General features: G+C 49.1%; 3 protein-coding genes and 1 pseudogene across 3 annotated transcripts; 1 reads left to right on the plus strand and 3 right to left on the minus strand.

Annotated features, from left to right (window-relative positions):
• Positions 1–4,732: 4,732 nt before the first annotated feature.
• LOC101757044 lies at positions 4,733–6,626 on the minus strand (annotated as a pseudogene).
• An 847-nt stretch (positions 6,627–7,473) lies between these two features.
• Positions 7,474–8,860, minus strand: LOC101765136 (probable 2-oxoglutarate-dependent dioxygenase ANS). Its single transcript, XM_004964649.2, has 2 exons — positions 8,583–8,860; positions 7,474–8,507 (listed from the first exon to the last, which is right to left on the minus strand). Exons 1-2 carry the CDS (start codon positions 8,805–8,807, stop codon positions 7,638–7,640), a joined length of 1,095 nt encoding a protein of 364 aa, XP_004964706.1. The 5' UTR covers positions 8,808–8,860; the 3' UTR covers positions 7,474–7,637.
• A 2,535-nt stretch (positions 8,861–11,395) lies between these two features.
• On the minus strand, positions 11,396–13,519 carry LOC101757839 (probable 2-oxoglutarate-dependent dioxygenase ANS). Its single transcript, XM_004966629.2, has 2 exons — positions 13,219–13,519; positions 11,396–12,428 (listed from the first exon to the last, which is right to left on the minus strand). Exons 1-2 carry the CDS (start codon positions 13,441–13,443, stop codon positions 11,547–11,549), a joined length of 1,107 nt encoding a protein of 368 aa, XP_004966686.1. The 5' UTR covers positions 13,444–13,519; the 3' UTR covers positions 11,396–11,546.
• Positions 13,520–14,607: 1,088 nt separating this feature from the next.
• On the plus strand, positions 14,608–17,858 carry LOC101765537. Its single transcript, XM_004964650.4, has 3 exons — positions 14,608–14,920; positions 15,617–16,085; positions 17,300–17,858. Exons 2-3 carry the CDS (start codon positions 15,630–15,632, stop codon positions 17,447–17,449), a joined length of 606 nt encoding a protein of 201 aa, XP_004964707.1. The 5' UTR covers positions 14,608–14,920; positions 15,617–15,629; the 3' UTR covers positions 17,450–17,858.
• Positions 17,859–18,918: the final 1,060 nt, after the last annotated feature.

Consider the following 18,918-nt stretch of genomic DNA (forward strand, 5'->3'; position numbering starts at 1 on the left):
AATTTTACTTTTTGGTTAATGTATGATAAATAATCTTAATATTGAAATATTTGTGCATCAACTATATCTTCCTTTCGTTATATTTGTACACAAGAATTTTTTTGTCTCAATTTGTGACTTCTGAGCCTTTCGACATGGTCAGTGGCGGAGCTTGACTATAAATTTAAATGGGGCCAACACCTAGCAGAGTTTAGATTACAAGGGGACAACTTTCATACTCTGACTCCAATTTAGCCTTGATGTCTAATACATCCTTTTTAAATTAAAGGGGGGCGCCATGGCCTATCGTGATCCTCACTAAACACATTATAGACCTAATTATCGTGTTTCTCAAAATGTGACATTTGGGTGGTGATTTATTTTTACATTAGTTGTTTATCTCCTTATTTTTTTTACCCTTCAATTTGATAATTTTACTCCCACTACATGACTTCCTCACTTATATTAGATCTTCTTAAGATCCAACTGGGCCCATTGACCATGCCACATACTGCTTCTCTAACCCTCTGATTCATCCCGCTCGCAAGATATGTTTGGATAGGCTAAAACTAAAGTTTAACCACGTTTAAATTTTAGATGTCTAAATTTTAGCTGGGTAAAATTAGTCAAGCATGTTTGGATGCGTGGGCTATTTTTTAGTTGGAGTACGGAGAAAAGACACATGTACCCCTTTGTCATGCAGGTGCTGTTTAGAGTGAGGGTAATTTGGTCTTTTCTCATCCGCTGCAAAAAATTAGCTAGGTTTGGAGAGCTAATGGACTAAAGTTTAGTCACGAATTAGCTAATTTTTAGCCCACCTTTAACCATCTTTGATCATCACAGGTTAATTTTTAACCATCGATCCAAACAGACTCTTACCACCGTGCATTCATTTTCCTTTACCGTCCTATTTTTTTGCAGGTGGTGCTTTTTTCTATTTTTTCTACCATCTTGGTTTTTTTGCCACTGGTGCCTTATCTACTTCCCTCGTCATTTTTAGGCTCTGTTTAAGCTTTTGCTTTCCAAAAGCTGACTTTTGACCTCTCGTTCTGGAATGCTAGCTTTCTCAAAGTTGAGAGTTTGTTTAGCAATCCAACTTCTCTGAGGAGGAGGGTGGCTGGAAGAGATCAGGGGCCGGGTGAGCAGGGGCCGACGAGCAGGGGCGGGCGAGCAGGGGTTGACGAGGATGAGCAGGGGCGGAGGGAGGACGAGCAGGGGCCGACGAGGATGAGCAGGGGCCGGCGAGGATGAGCAGGGGCCGGGCGAGCATATCTTGCACAGGGCCGACGAGGACGAGTAGGGGTGGAGGGCGGCGGGCGACGCAAGCTGGGGCGGAGGAGGAGGCGGAAGACGAAAAAGAAATATACTTTATCGATGGCAGACGGGTAAATAACTCAGAAGCTCGCCAGAAGTTCGTTTTTCCCTCCTTTCCAGCTTTCCATTGTAACATGCTTTTCAGAGCTTTTGGTCCACGAAAAGCTAGGCTCAAAAGCTTATCGTTTGTTTGGACTTTCAGCTTTCCAGCTTTCCATTGTAACATGCTTTTCAGAGCTTTTGGTCCACGAAAAGTTAGGCTCGAAAGCTTATCATTTATTTGGTCTTTCAGCTTCTAGGAGTGAGAAGCTGGCTGAAAGCCCAAACAAACAGGGTTTATCCCGTTTGACCGTGCCTCAAACTCGCATTGGCGCCTTTTCCAGCCACATCGCCGTCTCCTAGCGAGCACGGCGGTAGGAGTGCCTCGCCTCGTCGAAGAAGCTCGTGGGATCGATGGAGTTTGCTCGCCGGAGGAGTGGGCCCCGCCGGAGGACCTCGCGCAGCTGGCGGAGCTCTAGCTTGCCTACAACTCCGCCATGGCCTCCTGTTCATTGAATCCGCCTTCCCCGGTTGTCCTCGCCGCAGCGCCGCCCAAGCCTCTTTGGCGCAACCTCATCGTCCTCTTCGCCGGATTAGCTCGGCCCGGCAGATTGAGTGCCTTGTTGAGGTCGACACGAAGTGCGCCGGCACTCCGACGAGCTCTGCGCCACCGACGTTCTTTTGCTCGGTGTGGTGATTTCCCCTGTTCTAGCTTGTTTTTCCTTGACGTTCATTCTGCTGGGCTGCAACGTTTCACCATGTGCATATTGATTTTCTTCCCGTCGATGAGTTCTGCGTGAAATTGGATTGAGATTTTACCATACGTTAAATAGATTTGACCTTGTTCCACTCGATGCCGTCTTCCTTTTTATTCTATTTGAGTTCTAATTAAGCTTTGATTTGGTGGGTGCGCCATGCATGGATAGAGGAGAGAGGAAACGGGCAGGGAGCACGGGAGGACTAATCAGCGCGCGCTGGCTGGGTTCCCAGCCATCGCTTTCAGACAGGATGTCGGGACCACTCGTCCCATGCCTCCCACGTCCGTCCCCCCTCCGCACCTTTAGGGTAAGTACATTGGTGTCGTCTAATAGGCGGTCTTATGCATTGACACGTAATTTTGAGACGATTCAACAGGTAACCTGTACAATGGGTTATCTTATAAGTTGTCTGGTAGTGGTATATAATTCCTTAATTTGTGCATAAGAAAAATAAAATATTATGAGTTGCATGGCAACAATAACTCGTCCAATGGTTGTTAAGTTGTCTCGTAGTCCTACAATTTAGCTCATGAGGTGGTTGTTTCGCGAAGCAACGACCTCTTTCTCTCTCTTCGCTCTCTCTCCTCCACATCATCAAAAATCCTATGTGGCACTGCATGAAACGACCTATGAGACCGCTGACGTGTAGCAATGTACTTGCCCTTATAAGAAAAAAAATATTATATGGACAAAAACATAGTAAAAGTATGTACACAACTTTTTTAAAAAAAATTATGCACACATAATTTGTATAATAAATTTGTAGACAAATTTTTTGTAGGTAACAACTCTTTGAAAAATCTGAGAAACAAAAATTCAGAAAAAAAAATAGAAGCAAAAGTTAGGAACATAATTAAAAAACAAAAGTTATAGATATGACTTTGGAACCAAATTTGTAGGAAATATAAATTATGAGCAAAAGTTAGGAACATAATTCAGAAAATCAAAAGTTATAGATAGAACTTTGGAATCAAATTCGAAGGAAAATAGAAGTTATGGACAAGTTAGGAGCAAAAAGTTGTATTCCTAACTTTTGGAAAGAAATATCAGGAAGCAAAATTAGAAAAAAAAAAGAGAGCAAATATTAAGAAAACCTGTTGTATAGCTTCTCCCACCGCTATCGGAGAGCTCCACCTATATCCGTCGTCGGAGAAACTCCTTCCCAACGGATCGGCCACCGCGCCTAACCTTCGCTGTGCCTCCATCACTAGATTCGTTGCCAGAGATCTCCTCCACCCGAAGTGTGTCGTCGCCTAGCGCCACCCTCGAGCATTTCCTTCTTGCACACGGCAGTGCACAGCGGGCAGAGCCCGAGTCGCTTCCTGGCGACGAAAGGGAAGGGCGAGGGGAACCTCGCTCCCCGCGCGCGTGACCAAGCCACTGCCAGCCTACGCGCCGCCGCTCGCCGGTTGGGTGTGCTTCTGTGTTAAAAGAGATAAGATGAACGAGTGGTGGATGAGGTCGCTGGGTTTTGCGGAGGAAAGACCGTGGGGTCACGCACGTGGGAGGCAGTCGGTCGGATCGAGCGCTGAGAAGGAAAGCGGTGAGCACATGTTAAATTAGCTTTGCGGAGCAGGGAGGGCGTAGAGTCGCACTAGGATAGGCGAAACCGAAGGGAATTAGGATGAACGGTTATCAAGCGATGTGTAAAATTGAAGTTGGACCCACTATCAATGTAATTAAGTTGGATCAAACAAAAAAATTAAGGTAGAAATGTTGCTTACTTTAATAATAGGTAAGATTTATATGCATCTAGACATCTAGATTTATACGCATCTAGACATAAACTATGCATTAAAAAAGCCAAACGACCTACAATTTGAAATGGAGGGAGTATGTTAATACGTTCTGAAAGCATATTTATTAATTAAATTTACGAATTCCAAGGTGGAAAATCATTTTGGAGGTATAAAATACTGCCGTCTTTTAGTTTGCAACATTTTTGTAGTTTGCAATTTGATTTTGTATAAGTTTATAAATAAGGAGCTAATACTACCTCTTATCTAGTTAAACTTTTAGGAACTTTGACTATTGATAAATTAATTTAGAAACAGATAAATTATACGTGTAGATTTGCCTTAACAATTATTTCATAATCTTATTAGTTTGTTAGATTTTATAAATATCTCAATAGAAAATAGTGTTCAAAATTGCCTCTCAAACTAAAAAATCATGTGAAAACTCAATAATGCCAAGTATTGTTAACCTAACCGAATAGTATATCTTACATTGATTATTGTACGTGATCATGAGATCTTTGAATTGTCTTTTAACCCGAATCCTGTGCAAATAGCGTATTTTGGAGTTTGTGGAGTTAGACGTGTTTGGCAGGAAGTTTTGTGAAGTTGATGGAGTGAAGCTATTTTTTCTAGAGTGGAATGCTGCCAAACATCCTCTAATCTCTTATCCACTGAGGATATTCTGCATGTGTCGAAGGCCAAGACCAAAGCGTGAAAGAAATGACTGGTATATGTCACCTTGCGCGCTCATGTTCTGTCTAATTCCCACACACTTCACTTTGATATTTTAGAAAGAACACTTAATGAGAAGACAAGCTAGCCACAACGATTTAAACACACCTTATTTTTTAACAACAAAAAACACTTTATTCAACTCTTGGCATATTGCAAGTTTCAGTCAAATCCTTATTTACTTTTTACTACATAGATTTTTAGATAATGGAAACAAAATTCCAGCCTCCACATGGTTAGATGCTTTAGCCGTTCCTTATTACAATAGCTGCACTTGCAACAAGAGCAAAAAATATAGTTCCTCTAGAACAAAATACTGAATATAAAAAAAGTCAAAGCCTTTAGCATAATCTGTTGCTAAACCTCCATTCATGTTTGGCAAAGACCTCCATTGCTCTAGTCTCCAAAGTGCTGGATATATCAAAGTTACTTCATAGATATATCATATCTATATCTTCGCAGTCTCGATAACCATTTTTCCTTGAGAGAAATGTCATAGAGCCCAGCAACATATTCTTTGACCTTCACCTTCTTGTAAAGTGCTGGATGGTTCTCATCTATAAGTCTACCCACGGGCTGGATTTCTCTTTCAGGATCTACAGAATAAAACAGAACAACTGATAACCTCTCCTTCTTTGCATTCGTCACAACCCTATGCACTGGGCTCTTGAAGATCCCATTACTCATTATCTGTGCAGAAAAATCATATTTTGGTGAAATGAGGACATCATACAAAAATCGTCTATCTTCTATTCATTATAAACATTATAAAACCATACTATTTAATTTCTCCTTTCCAATCATGAAGAGTTTATGCTAAACACGTGCTGATAGCTCATTACCTCCATTTGGTCTCCTAGGTTGATGAGCAGGGTGTGAGGTTTGGTTGGCACATCATACCAGACTCCATCTCTGAGAACCTGAAGTCCACCAACGCTGCTGTCTACCATGAGAAGCGAGATGAAGCTGGCGTCGGAGTGAGGCTTCAGGCCGAATACGAGATCCGGCCTCGGGCACGGAGGGTAGTAGCTGAATCTGGCATAGGTATCAGCCTTGTCACCGAACTGGTTACCGAAGTAGTCGTCGTCAAGCTCCAGCAGCTTCGCCATTTCTGGGAGGAGACGATCCTTCAGTGTCGTGCATTTTGCGGTGAACTCGTGAAGAACATCCCTGCATAGAAAGGCGACCATGGCGCGGCCAATATCATGATAAGGTTACGATTAAAGCTATTTTAAAAATTGAAGATTATGATTTACTGTTCCTAACTTGTGGCTTGTGAGTTTTAGATATACCAACTAATTAAAGCTCAAAAGAGTTTTACTTTTACGACATCAGCAGCTAGCATCGGAAGATCACCTGAGACGCGCGGGCCACAGTGCAAGATTCCTCTCGTCTTGAGGCTCCACCTTGAGGTAGAGGCGGTCGCACCAGTCCAGGACCTGGTCCTCGGACGCCACCCGGTCGTTCCCGTACCCCTCGAGCTGGAAGTGCAAGCCATCGACCATGTTGGTGTGCTTCTGCTTCTCCTCGAGCGGCTGCCGGAAGAACTCCCTCGACGCCTCCATCACGGCGTCCATGAGAGACGCCTCGATGCCGTGGTTGGCGACCTGGACATGGATCACACACAGACGACGAAGATCGCATGGGTTTGCGCACATGCTCCAGAATGGTGTTCGTTCTAATTGTACTAGCAAGCTAAGGCTGCGCGCGTGTGCGCGTACCAGGAAGAGGCCCCAGGACTGGAGCGCCGACCGGAGCCCCGCGGCCTCGTCGGCGGCGCTCTCGCCGCCCGCCGACTGGCACAGGCGGCCGAGGTCGACGACGGGGACCTGCGCCGCCGCCGCCGCCGCCGTGGCCTCGGCGTCGTTTGCGCGCGCGACGTACCGGGCCGGCACGTCGTCGTCCCCGGCGGCGCCCTGGCGGGCGGCGAGCTCCTGCACCGGCAGAAGCGGCGGCGGCGGCCGAGGTTCCTCCTCCCCTGTTCTTTCCATTCGTGCTGACTGCTGACGCTGCGATCGAGCAGCTAGCTAAGGGGTGGATGTCTTGTCGCCACGGCGACCGAATACCCGATCGACGACGATCGCATGGGACAGACGACGTCGGAGTGCGCGCGTTCCTTATCGTCCTACGTGCGGGCTGCGGCTACAGCCACGTCGCATCCGGTGTTGCCTTAGCTCCTGAACAGAAACAGATACGGTCGCTGGACCTAGACCAAAAAAGGGCGGGCGGCGGATCCGGATCGTGTCGCTGCCAGCCGAATCCTATCAGCACACCCATCATCCGTTGCTGGCTGATTGACCAACTCGAGCTTATCGTGTTCAGTCGCAGACAATGTGACGAGTTCCGTTACATCCGCGTCAGAAGCAATGGAGTGCCATCCAATCCTGCAGCCACTGCCAGCTGCCGTGTCCGGATCGATTGCAGGCGCCGCCGGCTATCGACCTCGCGGCACCAGACGGCGGCCGCCGCCGCCGCCGCGGCGGCCGTATTCGTACGTGGCCACGTTGTCGAACTCGCCGCGCAGCCAGGGGAGCCCGCACCGATTCTCCAGTCACTGGGAGAAGAGATTCCCCGATCCCCCGCGGTTCAGTGGCTACTGGCCCGTCCGCGAAAGAGATCCCGGCCGTCCTCCCCTCGTCAATCAGGTCGCTGCCAGCCAAATCGATCCTATCGACGCGCCCATCATCAAGATCGTGTTCCGAAAGGGACAAACAATGGAGCCAAACTTGAAACTCCTGTCCCCGCCCCCGATCGATTGCCGGCGCGGCCGGCGAGATCGACCCCGCCGCCCCCAGACGGCGACGGCGGCGGCCGTATTCGTCCATGGCGATCACGACGACACGTTGTCGTCGCCAAACTCGCTGCGCGGAGCATCCGGCACCATTTCTCCTTGAAGCTGAATCACCGGGAAAAGACACAACACTTCCAGCTTTATTTCATCACATCCATCAAGATTATTCCGTGAAGAGAACTGCGCCACATCTCGTACTATCGTATACTGATGATTCACACGCGAACGACAGGAGACGAAGTGTACAACGTGGATACGGTGTTAATGACACTGACACGTACGCGCTCAAGAAGCCGCCTTCAGTTCCAGCTGCTCCTGCTCGACCTTGATCTTGAGGAAGTCGATGGTGCGCTCGCCGAGCGCGAAGGCGTCCCAGAACCCGTCGGCGAAGGCCTTGGCCCTGAGCTTCCTGTACATCGCCGGCCGGTCCTCGCCGACGAGCTCCTCGGCGGGCGCCAGGTCCCTGTTCGGCTCCGGCTGGTAGAACAGCACCAGCGTCATCCTCTCCCTCTCGCTCGTCACCACGCGGTGCGTCGGCGCCCGGAACACCGCGTTGCTCATGATCTCCATCTCCTCGCCGACGACGACGAGCAGCTCGCCGCGGCGGAGCACGGGGACGTCCACCCACCGGCCGTCCCTGAGCACCTGCAGCCCGCCGACGTCGCGGTCGAGGAGGAGCACGGTGACCACGGAGTTGTCCGTGTGCGGCTTCAGCCCGTACACGAGGTCCGGCCGCGGGCACGGCGGGTAGTAGGTGAACCGCGCGTACGTGGCGACGTTCTCGCCGACGTGGTCGAGGAAAAACCCCTCGTCGAACCCCAGCGCCCTCGCCATGGCCGCGAGCACGCGCCTGGCCACCTTCTCGCTGCCCAGGGTGTACTCGTGGAGGAGCTTCGAGAGGGACGGTGGGCGGGTGGGCCAGAACTGCATCCGCCGCTCCTCCTCCGGCTGCACCGTGAGGTAGAGCCGGTCGCACCAGTCCAGGACCTGCTCGTCGGTGTCCACGCGGTCGATGCCGTACCCCTCCGGCTGGAACTCGCCGGCTTCGGTCCGGTTGGCGTGCTTCAGCTTCTCCTCCGGCGGCAGGTGGAAGAACTCCAGCCCGGCGTCGCGGAGGCCGTCCAGGAGCGACTCCGGCATGCCGTGGCCGGTCACCTGGTCGACAAAGTTTCAGTACTCTAACCATAGTGAACTGACACGTGTACTAAAAGCCTTGTCTAAATTAAGTACCGCGAAGAGGCCCCAGGACTCGAGCGCCGACCGAAGCTTGGCGGCCTCCTCGACGTCGCCGGGATCCGCCAGGCGTTGCACGTCGACGGTGGGGAAGGCTAGCTCGGGCGCCGCGACGCCGCCGGTTGGGCGGTCCGCCTCCCGCAGCACGTACCGGCTCGGCGGCGCGGGGAGGCTGCCGGCGGCCACCTCCTGCACCATCTGTCCCTGAGCCTGATGCACCATGGTGCTCGATCCTGATGCACGGGCACACGGCTAGGGGTTTTTGTTTCCTTGGCCTTAACTTGCGAGTCTACTTCACAGGCCAAGGGACAGTGCTAATTTTATAGCCGCGGTTGAGCTCGGCGCGCGGCATCAGCACGTGACAAGTAGCAGCGTCCAAAACTTTGTGACCTGGTCACGGTCGCATCGTATCTTCCCGCGATCGAGGGATACCCCTTACCAAATCCATTGTTTAAGCTAAGATCTGCACGAGCACAGTGTGAAGATGGAGTCCTGGTATATCAAGGAATATGTTTTTCCCCTTCCAGACATAGGTAAGGACAAAGGCTCACGCAAACACATACTCGCCCTTATGAATATATATACACACACATGCATACACACACCCTAGCTACGTCTATAAATATCTACATGAAACTGGATATATAAAACTTGCGATTAATAAAGTCGGTGTAGCGTCTTGCTGCCAACAAGAAATGTTGCCTACCATTAAAAGAAATAATTACATTAATATGACAAAGAGAACGTCAAACCTATGGCTCAATCCTTATTGAATCAGGTACAACCACATCCATTAACCATCCATGCTATTATTATTTTTTAGCAAAATCCATGCTACTAACGAGGCATATGATTTTTAACAGGTAGTTCTCGAGTTTCCAAATTGTCTTTTTGAATGGCTACGGAAGGGGAGAGAATCCCCACCTGATTTTCATTCCATTGGCCCAAAAAACGGCAGAGTTACAGCAGTTTCATATGGTTTACATTGCCGTAACAAACAGACTACACCATGTACTGCATACGGCAGCTTCGTTTCTCTCCATGCGGCACCAGGTATTGCTCGAGGCCGCGTTCCCGGACATCAGCAACCGTCTGGCCAGTGTGCTTGCAGTGGCTCAAAAGGGCAGGGAATTTGTCAGCCAAGCAATCCTCCCCGCACCATACGTCAAACCAGAATGCTGTCCCGTTGCCTATCTGCACTGTGGTGATAGCTCGGTATAGGGGGAGCAGCGCTCGCAGGGCGTCCCAGTGGGTGTCGACAAGGTCACCGTCGAGGGTGGCGATGTTCGCATGATGGCGAACCCATGCTGCCCACGATGAGCCTTGTGGGTGATGGAGCCGGTGTATCAGTTTTAGCAGAAGGCATGAGTTTTGCACTCCCATGTTTATGATTCCCAGTCCTCCCCGTTCTCTGTTGTGCTGCACTTTCTCCCACGCCACCAGGCAGCTTGCGCCGGATGCTCCCTTTTCTCCTGCCCACAGGAAACCGCGCCTCCTTTGATCAAACTGTGCGATTGCGCCGGGTGGAAGTGGCAGGGCGCACATCAAGTAGATAAGCTGACCGTCGAGGACGGAATTTACCAAAACAGCGCGGCCCATGTGGTTGAGCAGCGCGGATTGCCATCCGGCCAGGTACCGATCAGCCCTTGCGATGTATGGGTCAAATGCTGCGAGACGAAGCTTGGAGCAGGACAGTGGGAGACCAAGGTACGTTTGCGGGAACCCTTCTTGACGGCAGCCCAGAACCTGGATGCATTGGCATATGACTGTGTCGTCGACATGCATTGGCACCACGGTGCTTTTGGTGAAGTTGATGAGGAGGCCGGTTGCTTTGGAGAACTGATCAAGCAGAGTCCGCAAAATTGCAACATCTTCCAGTTCAGCTCGGAGCAAGATTAGCGTATCGTCCGCATATTGGAGCACTGGACACGCCCCATCCGTGACCGGGTGGCGCACCCGGCCATCCTTCTTGATCAAAGCCTGAAGAACATCTGCAACCAAGAGGAACAGATAGGGAGACATGGGATCACCCTGCCGGAGTCCACAACGACAAGGAATCCATGGCCCTGGGCATCCATTGACCAGGACTGCAGTCAGTGAAGTTTGGAGGAGCTGTTGAACCCTGGTGCACCATTTGTCGTCAAAGCCTCTGGCTGACATGATTGCCATCAAACCGCCCCAGTTCACAGTGTCAAATGCTTTAGCGAAATCCAATTTCAGGACAAAGTTCGGCAACTTGCAGCCCTTGTGGTTCCGGATATTTTTTTTATAAAGGACCGGAGATTTGTTTTGGGAACTCAGTCCAGGAGGGCACCCACACCATGTGAATGAAGATAATGGAGCTCTCTGATGGCAGCTGTTGGAACCAGCCATGATTAAACGATATATTCTGACGCATCTTCAGTGGCAGAGAGTGACAATTAGTCAAGCAAGATTTGGATATCTCGATCCATTGGTACCTGTCAATGTCAGGGCTTCATTTTGTTAAGGAGATGCGATTTGCCACGATCTGCTGTGATTGTGATCGGTACGGTAGATACGGGTACGATGCATTCCAAGATTTCAACTGGAAGACAGAGATATTCTCTTGGGGTCGTGAGGGCTTTTTGTCGGCAGTTCAATATGCGGCTTGTAAGTTGTGAGTACATGGATTGAAAAGGCAAATGAAGATTTCCGCCGCAGCGCTGGAGTAAAATTCGAGAGGATCAAATGCGAAAATGACAGCAAATTCAGTACATTGCAGCTAGCACAACCTGTCAGCACTCAGCGCCAAGCTGAACTTCGTTTCATATGAGTTCCATGCATCACACTAACACAAAACCACACTAACAAAGCAGCTTTAGTTTGCAAGAGGACTCGACACCTAGTTTACAACTTTACATGTAGACATTATTCGGGCTAGTTCCAGTTTACCGGGCGCGTCTGCAGGGATCCATGCGACCAGACATCAGGGCTTCAACTTCAGGCGCCGGAGACGGCCGCCGCCTCCTTGTCGACCCTGGCGTTGAGGAAGTCGATTGTAGGCTCGCCGCGCGCGAACGCGTCCCAGAACCCGTCGCCGAAGGTCTTGACGTTGAGCCTCCTGTACTGCGCCGGCCGGCCCTCGCCGACGAGCTCCTCGGCGGGCTCCAGGTCCCGGTTCGGCTCTGGCTGGTAGAAGATCACCAGCGACATCCTCTCCCTGCCGCCCGCCACCACGCGGTGCGTCGGCGCCCGGAACGCCGCGTTGCTCATGATCTCCATCTCGTCGCCGACGACCACCAGCAGCTCGCCGCGGCGGAGCCGCACGGGCACGTCCACCCACCGGCCACCGTCCTTGAGCACCTGGAGCCGGCCGACGTCGCGGTCCAGGAGGAGCGTCGTGACCACGGAGTTGTCGGTGTGGGGCTTCAGCCCGTACACGAGCTCCGGCCGCGGGCAGGGAGGGTAGTAGGTGAAGCGCGCGTACGAGGCCACCTTGTCGCCGACGCGGCGGCCGGCGAAGAACTCCTCGTCGAAGCCCAGGGTCCTCGCCATGGCCCTGAGCACTTGCTTGGCAACCTGCTCGCTCCAAAGCGTGTACTCGTGGAGGAGCTTCCGGAGAGACGGCGGGTGGGTGGGCCAGAAACGCAGCCGCCGCTCCTCCTCCGGCTGGACATGGAGGTAGAGCCGGTCGCACCAGTCGAGGATCTGCTCGTCGGTGTCCACGCGGTCGATGCCGTAGCCTTCGTTCTGGAACTCGCCGCCGTCGGTCTGGTTGGCGTAGTTCAGCTTCTCCTCCGACGGCAAGTGGAAGAACTCCAGCCCAGCGTCGTGAATGCCGTCGAGGAGCGCCTCCGGGATGCCATGCCGGTCACCTAAAAGCTTGAAATTAGCTCATGCATGCTACTCTCCCCATTTGTGCAAATTTTAAAATTCGTAATTGTTGGCAGTTGTGCTAATTAATACTCCGTTCCAAATTATATGTCATTTTGACTTGGCATAGATATTATTATGCATCTAGACAAAAATATATCTAAGTGCATAACACACTTTATAAATTAAAAAATCCAAATCGATCTATAATTTGAGACAAAGGGAGTATTATGAAAGTATTTGTAAAGAAAAATCAGTCAATATAATTCTTGTAACCTTGGTCGATAGTTGTGGATTATATTATTGGTGTTAAATCTTATAACCTTTGAAGATTTTGTGAGGGTCGTGAAAAATAAAGAAAACAGAAACATTAATCCGAAGAATTCTATTTTTAAGATTGTTTGAGTAATATCACCTGCTCCCTCTGGTACATCATATACTCCGTAGGTCGTCTAGGACATTGATATGGTCTATTAGGTAAAACTTTGCTCAATAATTTGTATAAAAATATGGTGCTTCCAATAATGTAAACTAATATATAAAAATCATTGTTTTCAAGATGAAATCTAGTAACATGTGTCTTATATTACCAATCATAATAAAATAATTGTATTATGTTCAAAGTTAAAAATGTTTAACCAACATAAATTATAAAAAAAATCTATATTTTGAACCAGATGGAGTAGTTTAATAAGAGAACAAAACATTCTTGGATCTCCACTCACCATGGATCAAACTCGTGTTTCACAGTCGTGGTTTCCTCCATAGTCTAAGCCAACATGGTCCCATGCGTACGTACCGCGAAGAGCCCCCAGGACTGGAGCGCCGCCTGAAGCTTGGCGGCCTCCTCGACGTCGCCGGGGTCTGCCAGGCGCTGCACGTCGACGGTGGGGAAGCCCAGCTCCGGCGCCGCGCCACCGCCGGTCGGGCGGTCCTTCTCCCTCAGCACGTACCGGCTCGGCGGCGCCGGGAGGCCGCCGGTGGCCACCTCCTGCACCAGCTGCCCCTGAGCCTGATGCACCATGCTTTCTTTCTTTCTGTGGCTGCCGAGTGAGTGAGAGCCGGCACTACACACTTGATTGAGCCTTGAGCTATTTCCTCGCTGGCTATCTTCACTTGTGACTTGTGAGTTCACTCTGGGTCGTCGTGGCCAGTGGCCAATTTATAGAGCGGCGAGCTGATGACGTGGAGCCGACGTGTACGTGCACGCGCGTGACGTGGAGCTGCGTGCAAGCCTGCAACTGCGGCTGCGGCTGCAGTCCAAACGAGGTGAGCCCATCGTGCTGCTGTCTTCCATCGACGACGATGGAGGGCAACGGGCTACCTTGTACACGAATGACGCATCCATTCGGATCCATGGAGATGCTTCGAGCCTATCCTCAGCGAGCTACCAAGCATATCATGACGAGGTTTGGTGCTCTAACAGCTTGATATTTTTGTGATCTTCATCGGGGCCGGGTTTTGTCCAAAATTAAACTTTTTTTAAGGGCCTGGTATGCATTGGGAGAAATGAGGAGGATTATGTGGCCAACTGGCCATCATGCACAATTCTTTGTTTTTCTGTTTTGAAAAATAAACAGAAGGACACGCGAGAAGGGTCGTTTCTTGCACCATTCGGTTAGATGCTAGGAATCCAAACGGGGCAACTAAAACTTAGCTAAATTTAGCTGGAGGCCAAAATATACACAATCCCCTTAGCTGTTGCAACCTAGCTAAAACATGTTTAAAGACGAAATTGCCTCTCTATTTTTCCGTGTCCGCATTGGGGCATTGGGCTCAACAAAAGTAAGAACAACATGGTAAATAAACACCAATTAGCTAGAGGATCCAAACAACTCCAACTAAACTTTAGCTGGCCAAATTAGTTGGCTAAAGCTTAGACGGGATGGATCCCAACAATGCATTAGCCGTCCATGCGTCCAACAAACTGTTGCAGAACTGCCAACTGGATGATTTTTTTCGTTTTCTGCATTCCCACCTTTTCTATGGATTTCAAAAGAAAGAGTTACGCGAATGCGGCCACTTAATTTAAAAAATATATGGCAATATTAGATACAACAGGTGAGGGGCGGATCCAAAAGACGGTAGTAGGCCTAGGATTACCCTGATTTGGCCCAAATATTTTTTTTACTAAGGCATCGGCCCAAAGTAAGAAATGAAGAAAAGGCCCAAACACTCTACAGTCCAGGCCAACTAACTTGCCAGCGCCTGTTCCCCCTCCTCACGCCCGACTGCGCCGCCCGCCGCGCCGTGCTCCCTGCTCCAGCCTCCGACGGCGCCCTTGGCTTGCTGCGGGCGTGCGCCTCGTGCCGCGCGCTTGCTGAGGGCGTGCGCCTCGGCCGCGCCCCTGCCACCGCTGCGAGCTGGCACTTGGCGGCGCTGCAGCTAGGGTTCGGCCCAGACAAGCCGCCTCCGGTCGATTCGCCGTCTCCGATCGCCTCGCCTCGGCTTGCTCACCTCCGCCGACCCCCTCCACTCCATCTCCCCCGTATCATTCGCTGGTGAGCTCGAATTTCGCCTCTTCCAAATTCCTTCAACTTCTAGTTTCATCCAAATCCGAGGCAATGTTACCAATTTTATGAATCCTTACAATGTCATGCCTTATACTTCGTCCTGGAATCAGTTTTGTGTCCAGATTTCAAGTCTCTAGCTCAGCTTACCTAGATTCATGAGATTCGATCAAAATTTATTCAATTGTCATGCATATATGTGTCTCAGTGGTGCCTGATATGTCATTTTCTGCTACTGTTGTCAGATAGTTGAGGCATGAATAATGACATTTGGATATACCGAATTTCTTGGCAATTTTTTGTACTTGTATATCATATTGTACATTGGATTATACTATACCAAACTTAATGTCGTAAAATTCGGCTAGGACTTCCCCATGTTAAAATCCTGGTTCCGCCACTTCCCTGCTGTGTGAAACAGAGCACCCCAAACCCTAATGTAATCTATTTGCATTCGGATGTGATCCAGTTGCAATATATACATGTACTGTATACCTACTAACTTTGATTTTGTTTGCAAAATTTATTGGGCTTACATGTGTACATGTGTACACCCATGCCTATGCTAGGTCCGCCCATGATAACTAGGATGCTTCCTTATACTTATTGATCAAGAGATAAACAAATTTTCTATGTCAGTGACACTATATGCACAGTAAACATTGAACTTTATTCTTATTCCTGCAGAGGTTGCTCTTCTATGGAAACATCCAAAGAACAGGCTCCCAAGAACTATGCTGATTTTGAGGAGAAGGTTAAGCGGACCATATATGTCGAGCACCTTTCTCCTCAAGTTACGATCCAAGTCATCAAAGCAGCTCTTGCCCAGTGTGCGAATGTCGTAAATGTGGAATTCATTGTGAACTACACAATCCCCTATGATATCCCTTATGCCGCGTTGGTGGAATTGGATGACCATATGCAGGCCAAGGCTGCTGTTGAATTGATGGGTGATTTCCCATTCATAATTGGTGGAATGCCAAGGCCCGTGAAAGCTACCCATGCAAAGGCTGAGATGTTCCGGGATCGCCCTCCTTGCCCTGGTCTTAAGAAAGATTTCCGCTGGATAAAACAAGGAGATGGTGAGTATGAAGCAATGAAGAAACTGAAAATCCTTGCAAAGAGACAAGAGTCAGAGAACATGGCTCTCATAAAGGTAAATTATTTACTTGGCTTGTGAGTTGTGACTGCAGTCTTTCATGCTTTGTTGTGCTAGTACATTAAGTCCTGCAAAAATACGCATATTATGTTGATACCTTTGTGTACCATAAAAAAATTGATTTACTGGCTGTGCTGCTTGTTTCAATGGTTAGACTGAACAACGCCTAGTTGTCACCTAACAACAAGGCACTCGCTGGGGGTGAGTCATCCCCAAAGCCTACCCAAAAGAGCGAAGGATAAAGGGTAAGAGGGAGCACAGAGAAGGGAATAGAATGAGCAGAACCTGCATGCAGCACAGCTTGTTCTCCGTCTTCCTGGATGCGGTGCAGTTGCCAGCGTATCCCTCCCTCTTCCAACTGTGGTGGCAACAATCTGTAAGGGGTCGATGGAGGTGCTCCATCTTGATAGGACTAGGGGGAAGGAGTGATTGACCACGGAGGAGCTTGAGGCGGCAGGGCTCATCTCTGCTCCCTCATGCTGTGCTTCATTGCGTGCTGGTGGTATCAGGGACTTGGGAGGTGACGCGCTGGGGATGACATCGGGAGACTAGGGCATGTGAAGGGATGCTTTATGGGCTGTCACTTGGATTTGGCTTTATAGCTTGTTTGTTGGCTGCATGTTGTGGTTGTGGGCTGTCAATGCTCCTATTTTGATTTTTGCTGTCCAGTATATGCATATATGTGAATAGTATGGCTGTCGCCTCAACCGCCTTACCGCATTACGTTTATTGCGGTGATAGGAAGGTGGCAAGTTGCTGCAAATTGTATTAAGAACATTGAGCATTCGGGCTAAACATGAAAGAGTGTGACCTAGTGTTCTCATTTATTATACTAGAATGGAACAATTAGGGACCTAGTGACTGTGACCTATGGAGTAATATCCATTCCAAAGTGATGTATGGTTTGTCAACCTTGAGTATATGTGAGCAAAAAGATGTGCTTAATTTTTTAATACCTTTGTCCAATAAACTATTCCCTCCATTCTTAAAAAATATGACGTTTAGGAGAAGATTATCAGTTCATGCCTTCATGGTAGTAAGTATTTGTTAATTCCCTTGACAGGAGACCTGTATCTTATATGAAAATTATGCATATACTTGTTTGCACTAACTACAATACTGATTGGCTGGTTGATGCTGTTTACTTTGATCTTGAGTTGAAAATTAAACATGAAAAAAATACTGACATGGAGCTGTCTCTACCGTCTCAGAATCTATTGGACGAGGAGAAGGAGCTGGCGAAGCAGCAGCAGGAAGCACTTGATGGCAACTGGCAGAATTATGAAATGCTTGAAATTGTGATGAAGAATGGAGCCATAAAAAGCCTTGCTCGTCATTACGGAGTGGACCTGGGTGACTGACGGGACAAATTCAAGGAACAGCTGTACAGTCAGCACTTTTGCCCTGGGGTGTTGGTAAATGCTGCGATGCATTGGATTAGTTGTGATTCAGTAGCTGGATCCTGCAGTGTAACAGTTAGCCCGACTTAGTGTACACGCTGTTGCTGCGTTAGAATCCTATAGAAAATGGCAGCCTTAGTGTTCAACCTTTTGTTTCTTGGGCTGTAACATGGCGCCGAAACTGAAGCATCCACTGCCGTGTGATGGGTCTCGTGTGTATATTGCTACATGAAAGTATGAAACTGGAGTGCCTTTCTTTCTTGTGTTGAACATGTTTGGAGGGGCTACTGTTCAATGTTTACTTTCCAAGTCTTGTTCTGAACATTGAACAGTAGCTGGTATACACAAACCACATTGAGTTTCATTTGGACAATGTAAACTTGTTTGCTGCTGTTCGTATGACGGTAGGACTTGAATGCTTTTGTAGGGATGTGTTGAGTTGACACACAAAGTGAGGTCGTCCCCATGCACAGCAAAACGGCTGGTTTGTTCCCTTTCTGCTAGTAAGGATTGAGCTGTGTGTCAACAACTCGGCATGGTGGGTGCTCAAAATGGTTTTGCTGCCTCTCTGCTTCTTCTTACTGTTGTCAGGTACTGCTGCTATGTAAACATTTCTTTCTGCAAAAACAAAATTGCCATCATTTTTTTTACACTTCGACTTTTATCTATCGATCATATCCTGCCAAAAGGTGAGGAATGTCCCTCTCCTTTCCTCTTGGCCTTTTTCTGTTTGTTTCAGTATTTTATTTTTCGACTTTCCAGGGGTTTTTTTTCTCGCTGGTCAGGCCTATTTCGCGTTGAGATCAATAGATCATCACCATTCTGTCAAGATGGTAGCAAGTGTTTGTCCGTCACGCGAGCAGGAACAGCGTACATCTTAAAACGTTTTTGCTGCGTGCAGGTGCGGCGGAGTCAGCCCGCGTACTCACCAGCATCAACCAGTGCAAGACGATGATCTGGCCGGCGGTGATCCCCGGCGAGGCGGCGGGTTCGTGCTCGCGCTCCGGACCGGGGCAGTCCATGGTGTTCACGGCGCCCCTGGGGCGGTCGGCACTCGGCACGCACCGACTGCGGCTTCGACGCCTCCGGGAACGGCCATAGGTTGTCACGGTGCCCGTCGGAGTTGGCTCAGGTGCTCACGGTCGCACCGCAGAAATACGCATAGGTGAAAAAGACCATGTCCATGATTTTTTTTTAAAAAAAAATGTAAATCACTGTTGGAATCAACGATTCGATCGTCCCCAGCAGAGGTACGCTATTGTTGTACGGATCGCGACTGAATTTGGTGATTTGAGTGACTGTGAGGTCACGATAGCACGGAATTTCTTGAGCCTTTACGATGGAAAGCTAGCTAGTGATGAGAGTTTTTGGAGCGCCAAATGCCAGCCTTTGTATCTTTCACTCTATTGCTTATTGCTGGTCCATTTCTG

The sequence above is a fragment of the Setaria italica genome, chromosome IV (genome assembly GCF_000263155.2).
Source record: "Setaria italica strain Yugu1 chromosome IV, Setaria_italica_v2.0, whole genome shotgun sequence".
NCBI lineage: Eukaryota > Viridiplantae > Streptophyta > Magnoliopsida > Poales > Poaceae > Setaria > Setaria italica.

What these genes read in the sequence shown, in the direction of transcription:
- LOC101757839 (XM_004966629.2), bottom strand. Translation starts at nt 13,443, where the DNA reads ATGGTGCATCAGGCTCAGGGGCAGCTGGTGCAGGAGGTGGCCACCGGC. An exon ending in AGTCCTGGGGGCTCTTCGCG is followed by an intron (nt 12,429 to 13,218) that starts GTACGTACGCAT and finishes GCTAATTTCAAG; the next exon opens with CTTTTAGGTGACCGGCATGG.
- LOC101765136 (XM_004964649.2), bottom strand. Translation starts at nt 8,807, where the DNA reads ATGGTGCATCAGGCTCAGGGACAGATGGTGCAGGAGGTGGCCGCCGGC. An exon ending in AGTCCTGGGGCCTCTTCGCG is followed by an intron (nt 8,508 to 8,582) that starts GTACTTAATTTA and finishes TTTGTCGACCAG; the next exon opens with GTGACCGGCCACGGCATGCC.
- LOC101765537 (XM_004964650.4), top strand. Translation starts at nt 15,630, where the DNA reads ATGGAAACATCCAAAGAACAGGCTCCCAAGAACTATGCTGATTTTGAG. An exon ending in AGAACATGGCTCTCATAAAG is followed by an intron (nt 16,086 to 17,299) that starts GTAAATTATTTA and finishes CTACCGTCTCAG; the next exon opens with AATCTATTGGACGAGGAGAA.